Source organism: Staurois parvus, unplaced genomic scaffold (genome assembly GCF_062004578.1).
Source record: "Staurois parvus isolate SC_StPar_1 unplaced genomic scaffold, SC_StPar_1.0 ptg000136l, whole genome shotgun sequence".
Classification (NCBI taxonomy): domain Eukaryota; kingdom Metazoa; phylum Chordata; class Amphibia; order Anura; family Ranidae; genus Staurois; species Staurois parvus.
In genome coordinates, this window is record NW_028317932.1 from 7,163,475 (window position 1) to 7,183,287 (window position 19,813).

Consider the following 19,813-nt stretch of genomic DNA (forward strand, 5'->3'; position numbering starts at 1 on the left):
AAAAGAACAATTGGATATGCTCATAATCCCAAGCAGGCACAGACATCAACTGCATTTACCCTGCTATCAAGTCTAGGGGAAAACCATGGTAGGTCCTGGCAGTATGGCCAGGTGTTTGCAGCTAGGCAGATGTCTTCATGCCCATATGCCTATCCATAGATGACTTAGGCATTTGCAGACTCATCATTAGAATGGTAACCATCCTTCACCTCACTTATGGTAAAAACTTTTTTCACAGTACATTCTTTCAATAATATGGATTTCACATGACAGTATGCCAGTTTGTAAATACAAAAACTAATAGCAGAAAACTTGGTGTTTCAATAATGTGGAAGCCCATACCATATTGGTGTAATCTGTTGGATCATGAGCACTTTCTTTGAACACTTTACATCTCTCTTCAAACTCTTCCTGAAGATGTATCACCTGTTCTGTCAGCATGTATCCTTTACTTCCTCCAAACTCTAATTTTTCTAGTTTCTGAAATTCTAAGGTGGTCCGCAAAACATCCTAAAATGATAAAATGTTGAAACAAATGAAAAAATACATAGGAGCCCCAAAAGCATAACAGTCTTTCCTTCCAAGTCTGAAGACCAGACTAGCAGGCCATATTCTGCATGTTCTCTTGACTCAGGCTATTGCTTCAAGAAGCACACAGAGATTTAGTACACCTTTCTATTGAAGATGGCATAAGAAAGTATAATAGTCTACTAATGGAACACATATTCTGCATGGTTTGAGGAAGACAGAACAAATGATGCAAGAGTCCAACTTAATTTATTGGTTTGAACTAAGGAGTCATTTCTGGGGGACAGAAAACACTCCCCCTTTGTGAGAACTACAACAAAACAAAATATAATATAAATGTAGATCTGATTATATCTACATTATGTATGTATACATTATATTATACATACATACTGTACATACATATAAATATACACATACATACACACAGAAAAAAAAGATAAAGAAATATCAGATGGTATACATTTGGAAATTCTTATCATATGCTACATGGTCCATAAAGCTGAAAAACACGAATAAGATAAAACAAACAAACATAATTTAAAAAATAAATGAAATTTACTTTTATTGCATAGATGTCTAAAAAAATAAAAGCTAAAATAAACAAACTGCAACAAAACCAATATTTTAACAACCATCAATAAAGAAACAAAAAGTAGCAGAGTGTCTAAAACTGGAAAGATACATATCAGAAAGCTGTATTTTGAAAAATTTTTTGCAAAGTAAGTGAAGTTAAGCTAAAGAGATACATATTGAGGCTATACTTGGGGAAAAAAGCATGTTGCAACCGCAGGGAGCAGAAAGCTGCAAACAGTTGGATAAATAATGTCTACTTGAAAATAAATGCATCTGTAGGCCCACAAAATGTTTCAAAAACATTGCTCTGAAACAAAAATAATACAAGAAGGTGACCCATGCATACCTACAGTTAAAATAAGAAACCTGAATGGACTCAAAATCGTGTTTTTCTGAGTTACCCGGAGTCAATAAGAAATACAAAGACCACACAGACCCAAGCAGAAACAAGGTATAGTATGCTAAAAAATAGGAAAAGATCAACAACAAACAGGTCGCATGCAATACTGGTAACAAGCCTTTGGCCTTTACATGTCTATTTTGGGCCCATATCTCTTATTTATGTAAAATTACACAAATAAAACTATACAGATAGAATACCTTTCTGAAATGTCAAAAAACTTTGACAATCAAAAATTAAAATAATTTATTTATATACTGGAATTTCACATAAAATACATAAATGTTCTTCAGAAAGAACAGAAGATTTCTAAAATAACAGAAAGTAGAAATGTGTACAACAGAATCAATTTTGTGGGACTGAAAGCCTTAAAAAGTAATAACTGTCCAATTAAATATAATTGTTGTGGTCACTAACTGTGTCACATGGGAATACTTATGGTAATAATTATAATTATAGCCATTAGAAGAATGTATTATTTTAGGGAGAATATATATCTTAGGTAAGCAGGGAAAGTAGTGTTTTCCTTGAAAAGCCCTGTGCAGGTCACCTCATTTGCAATTCATAGTGCTCCACTGTAAGTATTTATAGTTTTCAACTCTGAATAGGATACAATTAGTAGAATTAAATACCTCAATCTTCATTAGGCGCTCAAGAAACCTGTCATATCTTGCAAACACCAGTTGCGATCGGAAATCCCAGGGTTTGAACTCATTGCTATCCCCATAGAATGACCCTAGATTGCTTCTGTGGCTTTGAAATGAATGCTTAAAGCTCTTGAGGATGTTCACAGCAATTTGTACACGCTCCAGAGCTTCCTCTGTTTCCTCCTTGTAAAGATCTTCCGGAGAAAGATACGATTTTGCCTGGAATTTAACAAACGATAATCAAACTTTATGCTTGAAATGTAAGAAAAAGGGTCATGCTCTGTCAATCAACAACATTTCATTAAACAGGACTCTGATAACAAACTCACCACTGAATGGACTAACAACAGAATTTATCAATTGGGAGACCTAAAAACTGTTCAATTGTTTTTGCTGGTTATAATGCAAACTTTTATACTAATATGTATAGTAGGATTTGGCAGCGACGAATCAAGTACAAGGCAACCTTAGAAGAAGGCTAGAGACCGATGGATGTCCAGATAGCACAGCCACATCTTTTACTACACAAGGCAGAATGTGTTCGTGCATTTGTAGGCAGTTGGTGTATGATGGGGAGGCCATGACAGTACATATAATGTAGATGGGGCAGCTTCTCTGTGCCTATTGTAGTCCCTATCAATGTTGTATATTCACTAGATGTGCAGCCCATGTCTGCTTTATTTTGTCTATGGTATGAAGGTTACATAGTTGCATAGTTAGTCTGGCTGAAAAAAGACAAACGTCCATCCAGTTTAACCATTAAAAAAAAAATAATTATAATCCTACACCCACAGTTGATCCAAAGGAAGAAAAAAACCCCAGCAAAGTATGATGCAATTTGCTCCAGCAGGGGAAAAAATTCCTTCCGGATCCCCAAAGAGGCAATCGGATATTCCCTGGATCAACTTTACCAATAAATAGTAACCTGTTATATTCTGTGTATCCAAGAAAGAATCCAGGCCTTTTTAAAAGCAATCCACTGAACTGGCCAGAACCAACTCTTGAGGGAGACTGTTCCACATTTTCACAGCTCTCACTGTGAAGAAAACTTTCCATGTTTGGAGATTAAATTTCTTTTCCTCCAGACGTAAAGAGTGCCCCCTTGTCCTCTGTGATGACGTCAGGGTGAAAAACTCTACACAGGAGTTCACTATATGAAACACTGATGTATTTATACATGTTGATCATATCCCCCCTTATGTATTATACATGGAGATCATATCCCCCCTTATGTATTATACATGTTGATCATATCCCCCCTTATGTATTATACATGGAGATCATATCCCCCCTTATGTATTATACATGGAGATCATATCCCCCTTATGTATTATACATGGAGATCATATCCCCCCTTAATCTCCGCTTCTCAAGAGAGAATAAATGCAGTTCCTCTAATCTTTCCTTATAGCTGATCTCCTCCATGCCTCTTATCAGTTTGGTTGCCCTTCTCCAGTTCCCCAATGTTCTTTTTGTGAATTGGTGCCCAAAATTGAACTGCATATTCCAGATGAGGTGTTACTAATGATTTGCACAGGGGTAATATGATATCTCTCTCTCTGGAGTCTATACCTCTTTTAATACAAGAGAGGATTTTGCTCACTTTACAAACCGCAGCTTGGCATTGCATGCCATTATTAAGCTTGTGATCTACCATAACTCCCAGATCCTTCTCCACCATTGATTCCCCCAGTTGTATCCCCCCTAGTATGTATGATGCATGCATATTCTTAGCCCCCAAGTGCAGAACCTTACATTTATCAACATTAAACCTCATTTCCCACTGTTGCCCAATTAAACAGTGCATTGAGGTCAGCTCGTAAGTTGGAGACATCCTGTAAGGACATTATTCCACTGCATAGCTTGGTGTCATCTGGAAAGACTGGAATGGTATTTGTAATCCCAGACCCTAAATCGTTTATAAATATATTAAAAAGTAAGGGTCCCAACACTCATCCTTGGGGTACATCACTGACATACCTAGACCATTCAGAGTATGAATCATTAACCACTACTCTCTGAATAAATGAAAAAAAATGTGGTGCACTATCTCATCATAAATAGAACCATAAGCTTTAGAAACACAAAGTGACAGTCCGAGAAATTATTTTTTTTCCAATAATAAACATCCAATCCAGTATATGTTGTGTTATCACCCAGCAATAATCAACACCGTACTTGACTTGTGACCCCACTCCCTGCTCACCTTGATCACTGAGCTATAGATTATAATAGGCCAAAAGCTCATTTTATAAGGAAAATGTGTCTCCAAATTTCTGATCCATGACGTGTTCCATGTGTTATGCTTGTTTAAACTCCAGATCCGTGCAAAATAAAACAAAAACATACCATAGTGCAACACCATTTTATATAACCAAAAATTAAACGTGTTACAGTATCCACTCACATTAAACAATAAATACGTAACTCCGAATTATAGTGAACATATATGCAATACTCCACCGTGCCGAATATTTTCTGGTGTTTCCCATCACCTGGTAGATGCACCATGCACTCACCTTCTTCCCTGACCTAACAAATAGATCATACATGCTTAGGGATGAAACCAAATTCTGCTTATCCACTGCCGATCCTTAGTAGTTACTTCATTAGTTCTAGCCCTTTAAGGGAACATGCTCTCGGATATCCAGTGAAATGAAGGTGTATATGATCAAAAATAAAGGGAATAGATCATAGTGCAACCCCATAAAATATGAACACTTTATTCAAATAAAAAATGAACTCACAAAAGTAATGAATCAAAAGCATATCACAGCCATCAATCAAAATGGTTCCTCACATCACTCGTGCCGGTTTGGGCATAACCGGAAGTGGCACAGTGGAGTAATGCATATATGTTCACTATATTTCGAAGTTGCATATAATTTGTTTAACGTAAGTGGATACTGTAACACGTTTAATTTTTGGTTATATAAAATGGTGTTGCACTATGGTATGTTTTTGTTTTATTTTGCACAGATCTGGAGTTTAAACAAGCATAATACGTGGAAGGAACACGTCACGGATCAGAAATTTGGAGACACATTTTCCTTATAAAGTGAGTTTTTGGCCTATTATAATCTATATGTCAGTGGTCAAGGTGAGCAGGGAGTGGGGTCACAAGTCAAGCACGGTGTTTATCATTGCTGGATAACACAACATATACTGGATTGGATGTCTATTATTGGAAAAAAAAATGTCTTGGACTGTCACTTTGTGTTTCTAAAGCTTATGGTTCTATTTAGGATGCGATAGCGCGCCACATTTTTTTAATGTATTTAATTTTGAGTGCGAGTACACCAGAGTAGTGAGTACAGCAATCTTCTTCCCTGATAATATTACTATAGTTGGAACATAGCAGCACATAGGTCTTTACCATTTCCATTGCCCTACTCTCTGAATATGAACTTTTAGCCAGTTTTCTAACAATTTACATACAGATTTTTCCAAGCTCGTAGACCTTTCTTTACACATTAGCCGTGTATGGGGAACTGTGTCAAACACTTTAGCAAAATCTGAGTATACCACGTCCACCGCCACCCTTCTGTCCAAGGTTTTGCTCACCTCCTCATGAAAAGAAATCAGATTTGTTTGACAACTTCTGTCTTTTTATGAACCCATGCTGTCTGTTGCTTAAAATATTTTTTTTCCAGCAAGAACTCATCTATGTGGTCTTTTATTAAACTCTCTAGTATCTTACCAAAAGTTAAACTAACAGATCTATAATTACTTGATAAAAATTTTGACCCCTTTTTAAATATTGGCACCACATTGGCCTTATGCCAATCCAGTGGTACTATGCCAGTCATTAAAAAGTCCTTAAAAATGACTTTGAAATGACAGAGATCAATTCTTTAAGGACCCGTGGGTGTATGCTATCCGGTCCAGGTGCTTTATTCACTTTTATTCTGTATAAATATATTTGGATCATATCAATTGTGAGGCAATGTGGATCATCTTGAGCTGTGTCAATACCATGCCCATTATGAACAACAGCTCCCCCATGCTCCTTTGTATACACAGAGTTGAAGAAGTTATTTAATAAATTAGCCTTCCCTTTGTCCCCAGTCATCCACTGTAGATTATTTTGTAAAGGGCCTACATGCTGGGACTAGACCTTTTTACTATTAATATATTTGAAGAATTTTTTTGGCTCTGCTATCTTTTGCAATCTGTCGTTCATTTTAAATTTTTGCGGTCTTTATTTCCTTTTTGCATATTCTGTTATATTTTTTGTAATGTTTAAATGATGATAGCGGTCCTTCATTTTTATATTTAATAAAAGCTCTTTTCTTTTATCTATAACTTTTTTAACTTTGGCCATAAGCCACATAGGTTTGATTTTTGGTCTTTTAAACTTGTTGCCATTGGGGATATATTTTGCAGTGTGTTCACATACAGTCTTTTTGAAGAACTCCCATTTCTGTGTTGTATTCATTGATGCCAATATTCCCTCCCAGTCTAAGTCTTGGAGAGCAGCTCCCAGCTTTGGAAAATTAGCTCTCCTAAAACTGAGCGGTTTTATTTTTCCCGTATGTGCTCGCTGTTTACAGCTAACAGTAAATGAAATGGTATGGTCACTGCTACCCAGATGTTCTTTTATATGGACATTCATAATAAGCTCTGCATGGTTTGAGATTACCAGGTCCAGCAGAGCATCATTCCTAGTTGGGGACTCTATGAACTGTACCATATAAAATTGTCCTGTAGTATGTTTAAAAATGTTTGCCCTTTAACTGTTCCTGTAGTACCATTACTCCAGTCAATTTCCGGGTAGTTAAAATCCCCATTTCTCACTGTCCCAGCCCTTTCAACCTGTGCAAGGAGCTGAGTCTCCACCTCTTCATTAACACTGGGAGGCCTATAACAAACTCCAATGATTACCTTTGTAGTATGCACCCCCGTGTGTAGTTTCACCCATAATAATTCAGCCTCATCACACTCTCCATCAACTTGGTTCTCTTTCACACTCGTTTTGAGATCACTTCTCACATAGAGACAGACACCACCACCTTTCCTATTTACCCAATTTATCCAAAAGATAACATAGCCAGGAATATTAATGGCCCAGTCATGTGAAGAAGTTTGGGTAACTACTATCCAGTAGCACACAAGGGTCGGTAATATCATTAGTGCCTCAACAACTAAATATCCCTGTGGGAAAAAAAAAAGAATATATACTAATCTTATGTCTGACTTCCACACACAGAATGTGCAGGGGTGACATTACAGTCCATCCAGCAAGGTTCTGGGAATAAAGAGGATCCCAAATCTCAGAAGAAGATGCTTCAGCACAGTGCAAGATATGGGGTACTCAAGGTTCCCCAATAATTTTTCTGGAAGGGTAGTGATTTCATGCCAGTAGACAATAGCTATTTAAGTATTTATTACAATTTTTTCCCCCATAGGTAAATTGTTGCACTTCTGTTAGACTGTTTTATAAAGGGTTTGGGGTCCAGAGATAATGAATGGACCTAGTTTTCTCTTGCAAGGCCAATTTGAAAAATATGCATAAGATAACTTTGCACTTTTGGACAATAAGGGACATTAAACCTTACAATGCCTGGTGTTCAAAATCTGTGACACCTGCAAAAATTAGGCCAAGCATGGCCATGTAAAACCTGTGAGAACTTAAACTTCAAAAACAAAACAAATCCATCAGAGAGATAGCAGCAACATTATGAGTGGACAAATCAACAGTTTGGTACATTCTGAGGAAAGAAGAATGCACTGGTGAGCTCAGCAACATAAAAAAACATGGACATCCATGGAAGACCACAGTGGTGAATGATTGCAAGATCCTCTCTATGGTAAAGAAAAACCCATTCTCAACATCCAGACAAGTGAAGGACACTCTCCAGGAGGTAGGAGTATCATTGACAAAGTCTACAATCAAGAGAAGATTTCATGAGAGCAAATACAGAGGGTTCACCACAAGGTGCAAACCATTCATAAGCCTGAAGAATAGAAAAGCTAGATTAGACTTTTCCAAAAAAAAAACTAATAAAAGCCAGACCAGTTCTGGAAAAGCATTCTTTGGATGGATGAAACTAAGATTTATGTGTGCCAGAATGACAAGAAGAAAAGTGTGGAGAAGGCTTGGAACAAACTTGATCTAACGCACACAATGTCATCCGTAAAACAGGGTGGAGGCAGTGTGATGGCATGGGCATGCATGGCTTCCAGTGGCACTGGGTCATTGGTGTTTATTGATGATGTGACAGAAGACAGAAGCAGCCGGATGAATTCTGCAGCGATTAGAGATATAGTGTCAGCCCAGATTCAGGCAAATGCAGCAAAGTTGATTGGGCAGTGCTTCACAGTACAGATGGACAATGATCCCAAACACACTGCAAAAGCAACCCAGGAGCTTTTGAAGGAAAAGAAGTGGAATATTCTGCAACGGCCGAGTCAATCACCTGATCTCAACCCAATTGAGCATGCATTTCACTTGCTGAAGGCAAAACTAAAGGCAGAAAGACCCACAAACAAAGAACAACTGAAGACAGCTGCAGTTAGAGCCTGGTAAAGAATCAGAAAGGAGGAAACTCAGTCTTTGGTACTGTCCATGGGTTCCAGACTTCAGGCAGTCATTGCCAGTAAAAGATTCTCAACAAAATATTAAAAATGAACATTTTATTTATGATAATATTCATTTGTCCAATTACATTTGAGCCCCTGAAAATGGAGGGACAGTGTATAAAAATGGTTGCAGTTCCTAAAATTTGTACTTGATATTTTTGTTTAACCCCTTGAATTAAAGCTGAAAGTCTTCAAATTCATTTGGATTGTTTCATTTTAATTTATTCTGGTGGCATACAGAGCCAAAAGTATGAAACTTGTGCATGTGTCCAAATATATATGGCTCTAACTGTATATACTGTACATTCATATCAGTTCCTAACCCTCAAGCGGTGTACAATCTAAGGTAACTTACATTTATACATACTAGGGCCAATTTAGACAGAAGCCAATTTGCCTACCAGCATGTCTTTGGAGTGTGGCAGGAAACTGGAGTACCTGGAGGAAACCCACGTAGGCACAGGGATAACATGCAAACTCCAGGCAAGTGGTCCGTGGTTGGGATTTGAACCAATGACCGTAGTACTGCCAGGCAGAAGTGCTAACCATTTAGCCACTGTGCTGCCCTAACTTAATATCTAGTTCAAATGATATAGTAGAAATTCTCATCGAACTCTCAAGGTGCTCATCAGATATGTTGGTTCTAATTTTGCCCTTTGTGTACTACATCCTTGAAAATAGTTGCTCACAAACATACAGCAGGTGCTGCTGAAAACTGATAACATGAATAAGACATGATTGTGAAGAGTGAAATATTTTTTTGGGGGAAGATAAAACTTATAAAAGACCAGTAAAAAGACACTGTGAAATGTTTTATAGGCCACGTGTGTTTGCGAAGTGTAAATGCATTTTTAAACAAAAACATTTAAAAGAAAAGTCAACATTTCTAAAATACGTTTACGATTTTGTGTTGGTCTACATTTATAGACATCTTGGGCCCCATGTAGCCCTTGGACCGCTTGCACCCCTGATCTAGAAGTAAACAAGTTATGTTAAAACTTCCAACCTCTATTGTTATTGGAGTTGGTGACTTGTTAAGTAGTATAGCTAGAGACATTTAATAATGGCAGTTGAGGTTATTCCCTTATGGCAGATTCCATCTCATTCCATTAACCAAAGGGTCCCTATCAATTTTACCATCCAGGTTCATTCATGTTTAACCACAGGAGCCTCTAAATATGTGCAAAAATGAAGCAACAGCATCATTAGTCAGACACGAATACCTGGAGAAAATAAAAATCACTTGCAAATATTCAAAAGGTGCTCTCATCAGCTACCTCTTGTAATTTAAGTAGCTGAAACGTGTTCCTACCTGTGGTGTAAAATAGAACACTGTGGAAAGTTACTCTAACTCTCATTTTCCACAAGTAAAAGAAAATCAGTAAGACTGTATACTTTGGTCTTTTATGAGTTTAGAAAACTTTCACCCTACCTGATCAATAAGCAAGTTGCAGAACTCTTGCAGTAGTACAATGATCCGTGCAGGGGTATTATAGTAAGCTGAGTTACTCCAGATCAGGCAGATGGTGTGGAATAGAGGTGGGATGAAGGTATGGATCTGAGGGAAGTCGGTCTCTTCCAATAACTTTATATGTGGATCTAATGTTCTCAGGTGCAGATCAATGTCTTCAGCTTCAGTAAGTGCTTATATAAACAAGCAAAGATATAATTATACACCAGAAATCTTGTAAATACAACATATTAAAAATTAACAGATGATTACCCGTCTAATTTAGCTTGACATTTTATTATAGCTTCCAAATAGAAGAGAATCTGATCCTAAAAGCTTGAACAATAAAGTCCAATTGGACTTTCAGTTTAAAGTGATAATAATCCCTTACATAAGCCCACTGAAGTCACTAGCCCCAAGCGTGGCAGAGGATTGCCTGGTGTGTAGAAAAAAGAAAGTAGACAGGATCCACACTAAGTGCTTTAGACTGAGGCAAGTACATATGATAAGAGGATATACTTTGTTCATTTTCCATGTTAGAGGTTTGCAACCTCATGCACACAGGGCATTTTTGCAGCCACTTTTAGGGAAGTCAGGTTTTTTTTTCTACTGCTTCCAATTGGCCCTTCATGTTATCCTAGGTGTCTATGCACAAACAACACATGGCTCTGAACAGACAGCAGTGATGTGCAAAGCAGGGAGATAAAACAATCATATCCAGTAGTAAAAGCAGCACACATTACACATTATTAGGCACACACTTAATCTTTTGATTGCCCCTATATGTTAACCCCTTCCCAGCCAGTGTCATCGGTACAGTGACAATGTATATATTACACTGTTCAACAGGTAAAAAGTTTTGGGCATAAAATTAGCTAATCTTACATAATTTTGGGGTGCTGAAAATGAAAATGATCCTAAAAAATGTTGATTGGCTCTAGTTTCCATGATATATTCACCCATCTAATGACGTAACCCATTCAAAATTATGATGCAACTTCAGCTGCATATTGCGCAATTGATACTGGTGACCAATAGAAAATTGCATGTATACTGAGATGATGCAATATTAGCCTTTAATTGCATCACTTCACTGCATAAAAGCTGCAGTATCTGTAGCTGATTGTAGTTCGACAGCGTCTTTACATTTCGTTTTATGCTTATATAGGCTACTCAGTAATGCCTCGAACTTGTGTGAATAAAGCAGATAATTTCTGCTATATCTGCGGTGAAATAACTTTTATCTCACAAAAAAGGAGGATAACAGGAATGATTAAGAAAGCCTACAACTTGTATTGTGGCTGCAAGATAGGAGACCAGGACAAGAGCTGGGCACCACATATATGCTGCAATTCTTGTGGGACGGCACTGGAGCAATGGTTGAATGGAAAAAAGGCATCTATGCCTTTCACTGTGCCAATGATTTGGAGAGAGCCAACAGTTAGTAATTGTTACTTTTGTATGGTGCCTCGAATTGTAAAAGGGCTAAATAAGAAGAAAAAGTTATCTGTGCACTATCCAAATATTCCATCGGCAATACGTCCAGTTTCTCATGGAGAGGGGCTACCAATTCCTAAAGCACCAGAATCCTTCGTGGTTGAGTCAAGTGAGGAAGAACCTGAAGCGTGTAGTCACGTGCAGTTGTAAGAGATAGCCCTTTCCTCGAATACAAGAGAAAAGCCAAGAGAAGCAAAACCGACACAAACTGAAGACAAAACTAGTGAGAATCCTAAGTATTAAAATGATTCAACTTAGCTTATGGCTATAATTTTTCTTGGTAATCCTATGCAATATATTATGCCATTTAGGCTTTGTTATGTAGTCAATATCACTTGCTTTATATTTGTGGAAAGACATTTATCTATATAATTATTGTGCATTATGTAGTCATTACGCCTATAGTAGAAAACTTTCCGTTTACAGAAAAACTAGAGCCAATTGACAAATTTCATTGTTATATTTGAACTCAGAATGTGAAATTCATTAAGAAATGGATCCTTTTGTTTCCAAAACTGGCAAAAATTAAAAATTTGTTGAACAGTGTTATCAGCACTGATGACTGTATTAGTCTCACTGGAGAGGTCACCGTCATTTAGTCAGTTCCCAGCCAGCATCAGTTAGTGTCAGATTGCCCACTGCACTATCACAGTCCCACAAGAAATCGCTGATCTCTGCCATTACTAGTATAAAAAAATAAATAAATAATAATAATAATAATAGGTGGAGCATGTAGGGAAACTCTGAGACTAGTTCCAAATCGAGTCTGCCTTGCCTGTGATTGACAGTAGGTAAATTCAAAAGCCACCCTTTGCTGTGTGCTGTCAATCAAAAGTAAGGCAGACCTGATGAGGAACCAGTCTCTAAAGTTCCCGATTAGGCTCTGCCCACCCCTAGTACAAAACTCCTTGGCTATGAGCCTGTCAGTGCTACAGGCACAGTGGCCCGGGGAGGGAGTGCATTGAGGAAGGAGTGCCCAGTATTGACACTCTGTCCCCAGTGCCGGCATCAACAGATTCATTTAGCTGTCTGCAATAGAACATGGATCGGTTGCAAGCACCAACATTTTCAGTATTGAGCCCCAAAGGAGTTTTTTAAAGAAGTCTAAGAAACCCTTTTTTGAATTACTCAGATTTATAGAAGTGTTTTCTTCACATTATTAGCTTGTGGACAGTGAAAACACAGAAAAAAAATCTTAACAGTGGCACACACTGAGATATGAAAGTGCTTGGAAGAACATGGTGCATATTACCAGGCTCCTTACCTGGACTCCGCAGGAATCCTAAGCCTAGATCCTGGAACCTGGCACTTATAAAGGCTTTTTGTTCCTTAAACTACACTTAGACAAAAAGATCTGTCATAAAACTCAAGCAAAATAACCAGAAAGGAAGCACCCAGCAGTGATGAAGTAGAAGTCATGTGTGCTATGAAGTAAATAATGGTGGCGTGCCAGTAAAATGTTTCTTTTCTATAAAGGAGGCACACAAAACTTATGAAAGCCACAAAGAACCTAATCCAGATGGGATCTAATTACAAAAGGCCTAAATCGCAGAGCACCCAACAGTGGAAACCTGTCTGGGGGGAAAAGGTTTTGTCACTTCAAATGTCAAGAAAAAAAAGATGTATTTTTATTTTCTGGATAGACATTAATTGAGTAACGACCTTCTAACAATTACTTCACAGTATGAAACAAATCAGTCTTTTCAACTACTTTTAATTGACATTATTTCAACAAAAATTAAAACACACGCACACCTTTATTTAGTAAGGCAAAAGGCAATGTGAAAGACAAAAGTAACCCACAGCAATCCATGAGAAATCAGCTTTATTATTCTGACTGCTCTAAACTGATGAAAAAAAGGGTGAAGGTTAAAGGAGAAGTGCACTTTCATGCACTTATCCTTCTTTAATGACCACCTCCTCCACTTCCCTAGCTGTTTGCTCTCCAGGTCAATCTTGCCTCCCAATTGTGCCTGTGGCCTCCAGTGTTTGTATACATCCCTCTAAGACATATTTTCTCAACAGGACACTGTGGAATCCTAGGGTTCCATAAGAAGTCCCCACGGGATCCGCCACCAATTAAGATTGTGGCAGATGTATACTGCCGAGTGTTGTTTCCATTATTGTTCGCAATGATCACATTGATACATGATGCCTTCCCTGTAACTCTGGCTCTGGTAAATGCAGAGGACAGCGTCCGCACAAGTGCAGAGAGTGGGAGCTGAAAAAGGAGGGAACTTCCTATGGCATCTCTGAATTCAGAATGAGGGATCACAGAGCTGGAGCCCATGGCTGGATAAAGAGGTGAGAGTGCACAGGGGGAGGCATGAGCAGAGAGCTGGAGCACTGTATGTGTAAGGCAGCAGTGAATACAAACTGGGGGTTGAGCAGAAAGGGGAAGCACATGGCTGAAGATGGAGGCGACATCCTGTGTATGGCAGTGGTGATGCAGACTGCAGAGAGGGGGAGCACATGGCTGAAGATGGGAGGCGACATCCTGTGTATGGCAGTGGTGATGCAGACTACAGAGAGGGGGAGCACATGGCTGAAGAAGGAGGCAACATCCTGTGCATGGCAGTGACGATGCAGACTGCAGAGAGGGGGAGCGCATGGCGGAAGAAGGAGGCGACATCCTTTGTATGGCAGTGGCGGTGCAGACTGCAGAGAGGGGGAGCGCATGGCTGAAGAAGGAGGTGACATCCTGTGTATGGCAGTGGCAATGCAGACTGCAGAGAGCGGGAGCGCATGGCTGAAGAAGGAGGCGACATCCTGTGTATGGCAGTGGGGATGCAGACTGCAGAGAAGGGGAGCGCATGGCTGAAGGAGGCCACATCCTGTGCATGGCAGTGGCGATGCAGATTGGAGAGAGGGGGAGCACATGGCTGAAGAAGGAGGCGACATCCTGTGTATGGCAGTGGCGATGCAGACTGCAGAGAGCGGGAGCGCATGGCTGAAGAAGGAGGCGACATCCTGTGTATGGCAGTGGCGATGCAGATTGGAGAGAGGGGGAGCACATGGCTAAAGAAGGAGGCGACATCCTGTGTATGGCAGTGGCGATGCAGACTGCAGAGAGCGAGAGCACATGGCTGAAGAAGGAGGCGACATCCTGTGCATGGCAGTGGTGATGCAGACTGCAGAGAGGGGGAGCACATGGCTGAAGGAGGCGGCGACATCCGGTGTACGGCAGTGGCGATGCAGACTGCAGAGAGGAGGAGCACATGGCTGAAGAAGGAGGTGACATCCTGTGCATGGCAGTGGCGATGCAGACTGCAGAGAGGGGGAGCACATGGCGGAAGAAGGAGGCGACATCCTGTGTATGGCAGTGGCGATGCAGACTGGAGAGAGGGGGAGCACATGGCTGAAGAAGGAGGCCACATCCTGTGTATGGCAGTGGTGATGCAGACTGGAGAGAGGGGGAGCACATAGCTGGATGAGACTGAATGCAGCAGGAGGTGAGGTCATAATAACTTATGCCATAACTGTATATAAAGCTTTCATGATATCACCCCCTACTATATTCAGTCTCATCTAGCCACGAATCCTCTGCTCCCCATCTCTGCAGTCTGCATTCAGCGCTGCCATACACTGAATGTCACCTCCTGCTGCATTCATCCATATGCTCTCACTCTCTGCCTACCCACTGCACAGTCTACATTCACTGCTGCCATACACAGGATATCACCTCCTGATGCAGCTACATGTTCCCACTCTCTACACCGGTGCCGCCCTCTTCACAGGAGCCGCAACTGCAAAGAAGGCATCAGCTATCAATTTACACAGTCAGTGTGTATTGAAAACAACATTGGGCAGGTATACATCTGCCACAATATTGATTTGTGGTGGAAGCACATTTGAGAAACCCTGTGTTATGGATTTGCAGAGTGGAGCAGGTAGCATATTGTTAATTACTGCACTGTTCCCCACCAGTCCTCCTCTTCTGTCTGTCCCAGGCTCTTGTATATGATACAACTGGGATGGACGAGAGAAGGGCCATCAGGGATCAAGGGGAAAAGGCATGTTACATTAACAGCTTCCCTGCGCTGCTCTGAATGTGGGGGAAAGCAACTCCCTGTAAGCTTGTTTCAAGTTTGACCCAGAACTTAGCATCTGTACAGAAAAAAGCAAGTCCAAGTTTCACAATAAGGAGATACTTTTTAAAAAATATTTATTCTGGATTGCAACCGATCACGTTTTTTGAGCGTATCTGTCTTGACTCTCCCAGATGTAGGGGTCTCATCTCAAATTTATATCACTCCTTTTCGGATGCCATCTTTCCAATTCCTCCCTTGTATAGACAGAAATGGGAGGCCGATTGTGGTATTACCTTTTCCGATGATGACTGGGATTCCATGGTGGATAATATACGGAGGGGATCTAGATCTCTCTCGGTCCGTGAGACGGCCCTTAAAGTTTTAACTCGCTGGTACTATACCCCCTCTAGACTTCATATCATGTTTCCAGGAACGTCGCCCCTCTGTTTTAGGGGTTGCGGCAATGCTGGTACCCTTGTGCATATGTTTTGGGATTGTCCTGGTCTCTCCTTGATCTGGAGTAGAGTCTCAATGGTGGCCTCTGCCTTGGCGGATACTCCGGCAACTATGTCTATGCAAATTTGTTTACTGGGTGCTCCTGTTTCGGGGATTCCAGTCAATGAAATGAGGCTAATCCACACGATTTGTGTCTCCGCTTTATGGGCCATTGCCCTTCACTGGAAATCACCGACAATTCTATTGGCCTCTGTTTTGCAGAGAGTTGACATGGTTATGCTCATGGAACGTATTCACTATACATTGCTTGATAGGATGCACTTATTTACCAGAAAGTGGGATGGTTGGAAAAAACATCAGCATCTATTGTTTGATGGTTTATCATGGTTTGAAGTGCTTTGAGTCTCTGTGAACAGCTTGGTTGTTTTGTATTTCTTACCGACTACCTCCTTCATGTACTTGCATTTATATTCTTAAGATTGTATTTTCTAATACTGTTCATTACCTATGTGCCTTTTTCTTGGCGTGTATTGTACCTCAGGAGGTTGCACTGTTTTTGGTGCCTATCTTCTAATAAAACGTTTGTAAACAAAAAAAATATTTATTCTATTATTTAATGCTGTTTGTTTGTTGCTGTTTCATCTACAGCTCACTGATCATATCCAATGTTCCATGAGCTGTAGATCTGCACATTTTTTTTTCAGGGATTCCCTGAGATCTCAAACTTATTGCCAAAGGTTTAGAAAACCTGCTCTAGCAGATCTTCAGTGCACTGGCTGTACCTGCACCGTACCTTCCCATAGGGTGTTATAGTACAATATCCCAAGGCACGGAGCTACTGTGCAGGTGCAGCCAGTACACTGAAGATCTGCTAGAGGAATAGAGGATCTGCACCGAAGGCTACAGAAACAATAGGGAGGTAGGGTAAGTATGAACCTGTGAAGTGGATGAAAGGGTAAGTGAACTTTGTTCGAAAGTGCTCTTATTCTTTAAATTAGGTGGTTGCTATAGATCACTCTCCAACAGCACTCAATACTGCCTTGGAAAACAACCAGGCAGACTAATTGTATATGCAAAAGAACACTTTTAATATGAAAATATGGAATGACACTTGTAGGAGAATGCACATTATTTTATTGTGCTTTTAAACAGACACTGCCACCTTGTCCAAGCAGGGCAATGTGACTACATAGCTCCAAAAAGCCTTAGGCTGTCACACTGATCTGCCACAAAAACACGGCAAAAACGCATATGTGTTTTTACCGTGCTTTTGCCCGCACTGAGTGCTTTTTTAACCACTTGCCTACCAGGCACTTATACCCCCTTATTTACCAGGCCAATTTTCAGCTTTCAGCGCTGCCGCACTTTGATTGACAATTGCGCGGTCATGCAACATTGTACCCATATGAAATTTTGAACATTTTTTCTCACAAATAGAGCTTTCTTTTGGTGGTATTTAATCGCCACTGGGTGCTTTACTTTTTGCGCTATAAATAAAAAAAGTGCAAAAAATTTGAAGAAAAAAAAAAAGTTTCTTTGTTTCTATTATAAAATTTTTCAAACAGGTATTTTTTCTCCTTCACTGATGTGCGTTGATGAGGCAGCACTGATGGGCACTGATAGGCGGCACTAAAGGGCACTGATAGGCAGCACTAAAGGGCACTGATAGGCAGCACTAATGAGGTGGCACGGATAGGCGGCACTGATAGACAGCACTAATGAGGTGTCACGGATAGGCGGCACTAATATGCAGCACTGATAGGCAACACTGATGATGGGTACTGATAGACGGCACTGACTGGCATCACTGCTGGGCACTGACTGGCGGCATTGACTGGTACAACCCCTGGGCACTGACTGGTGGCACTGACTGGCAGCACTGCTGGGCTGCACTGGTTAGTGGCACTGGTGGGCAGCACTGGTGGGCACAGGTGGGTGGGCACAGGTGGGTGGCACTGCTGGGCACAGGTGGGTGGCACTGCTGGGCACAGGTGGGTGGCACTGCAGAGTGGCACAGGTGGGGGCACTGCTGGGCACAGGTGGGGGCACTGCTGGGCACAGGTGGGTGATCTGCTGGGCACAGGTGGGCGGAGCTAGTGGGCGCACTGCTGGGCGGAACTTGCGGGTGGCACTGCTGGGCACCGATCATCAGGGCACTGGTGATCAGTGACCCTGATGATCGGTGCCGATCTCCGCTCTGACAACTGCCGGTTCTCGGCAGTACTTTCCTCACGATCTGACAGCGTGAGGAAAGTGCAGCCGAGAACCGGCACTTGCATTTCCCTCTGATCAGCGTGTCATTGGACACCGCTGATCACGTGGTAAAAGGCCGCTGTGATTGGCCTTTTACCACATCACGTGATCAGCTGTGTCCGTAGGACACAGCGATCACGGAGATCGCCGGATGCGCGCCCCCTGGGGCACGCAGGAGAGCGCATTGTGGGAGGACGTCATATGACGTCCACTCAGAACTGGCCGGCCGCAGTGAAGCCGTCATTCGGCTATCTGCGGTCGGCAGGTAGTTAAAGGACACACGGCTTAACAACTGCATCAAAAATGCTTCTCAGTGGCATTTTTCAGGTGCTTTTCAGGAGTTTTTCATTGATTTCAATGAGAAGAGGCGTTTTTGGGAGTTTTTTTTTAACTCACCAAACATGCCCCACATGCTGCACTTTACACTGCACCACAAGCACAACACCTCAGTGTGAAAACATACATAGATATATATTCACACACATAGGAAGCATTTTTCTTGAGCTTTTCAGGTGCTTTTTTTAAGGCAAAAATGCTTGAAAAACTCCTCAGTGTGAAATTAGCCTTAATCCTCTTATACTTACTTTGCTAGTGATCCCTCTGCCACTCCATACTGTCTAGTACTTCTGGGTATGGGAGATCATGTATCGTACTTTGTGACAGAACTTGGGCTTAGCAGCCCTCTACTAGGCCAGAAAATATGACTGAGGGATTGAGATTGCTGTGCCTCAAGGTTACCAACATGGCTGATTTTAGCTTCAGCTGCGACTGAAGAATTGAAGTAAATTTAAAGTGGAACAAAAGCCTAACACTAGCTATTCTTAGTGGTGTGACCCACCTGCGCTCCAAATGTGTGTTTAAAACAAACTAAATTAATATATGAACCCCAAACAGCTGCTAGCATTAAATCATATACCAGTGATCAAGTAAATATAAACCATATAAATGCTGCGCTACATTCAAACTTATTTAAGTGAATGTGGAATCCAATAACTCAAATCAAAATAGTGACAATAATAATGAAAATAAATAATATGTGCTTAATGATAACAAAATTACCAAATAAACCACCCAAACTGATGAAAAAGCACAAACTTAAATCTATACGTATGTGCATGAGAAATACACATACATATATTACATCACACGTGCACAATGTGAAGTGAAATAATGACTAAATAATAAACGCAAACTCAAAGTCCAATAATGAAATGTTGAAGGTGAACAAAACTGTAAACGGTGTTTCCAATAATACTGTAAGGTGACCACAAGTGAAACAAATCGTGCAGATATCTGGGTGTAGATAGAGCTTGTGAATCCAACCACCTTCTGGATTAGCCTCTCACCTCATCACTTCGACCCTTGCGGGTCAAAGAGCAGTAATGGATCCCTC

General features: G+C 40.7%; 1 protein-coding gene across 1 annotated transcript in view; it reads right to left on the reverse strand.

Moving 5' to 3' along the window:
• The window catches only part of DNAH11 (dynein axonemal heavy chain 11), a 363,722-nt gene that overhangs the window by 305,397 nt on the left and 38,512 nt on the right, over nt 1-19,813 (reverse strand). The window contains exons 7-9 of the mRNA XM_089673152.1: nt 10,166-10,377; nt 2,137-2,370; nt 343-510 (exon numbers count right to left, since the gene is read on the reverse strand). Coding sequence (XP_089529278.1) covers nt 343-510; nt 2,137-2,370; nt 10,166-10,377 — 614 coding nt within the window. The remainder of the gene's footprint in view (nt 1-342; nt 511-2,136; nt 2,371-10,165; nt 10,378-19,813) is intronic.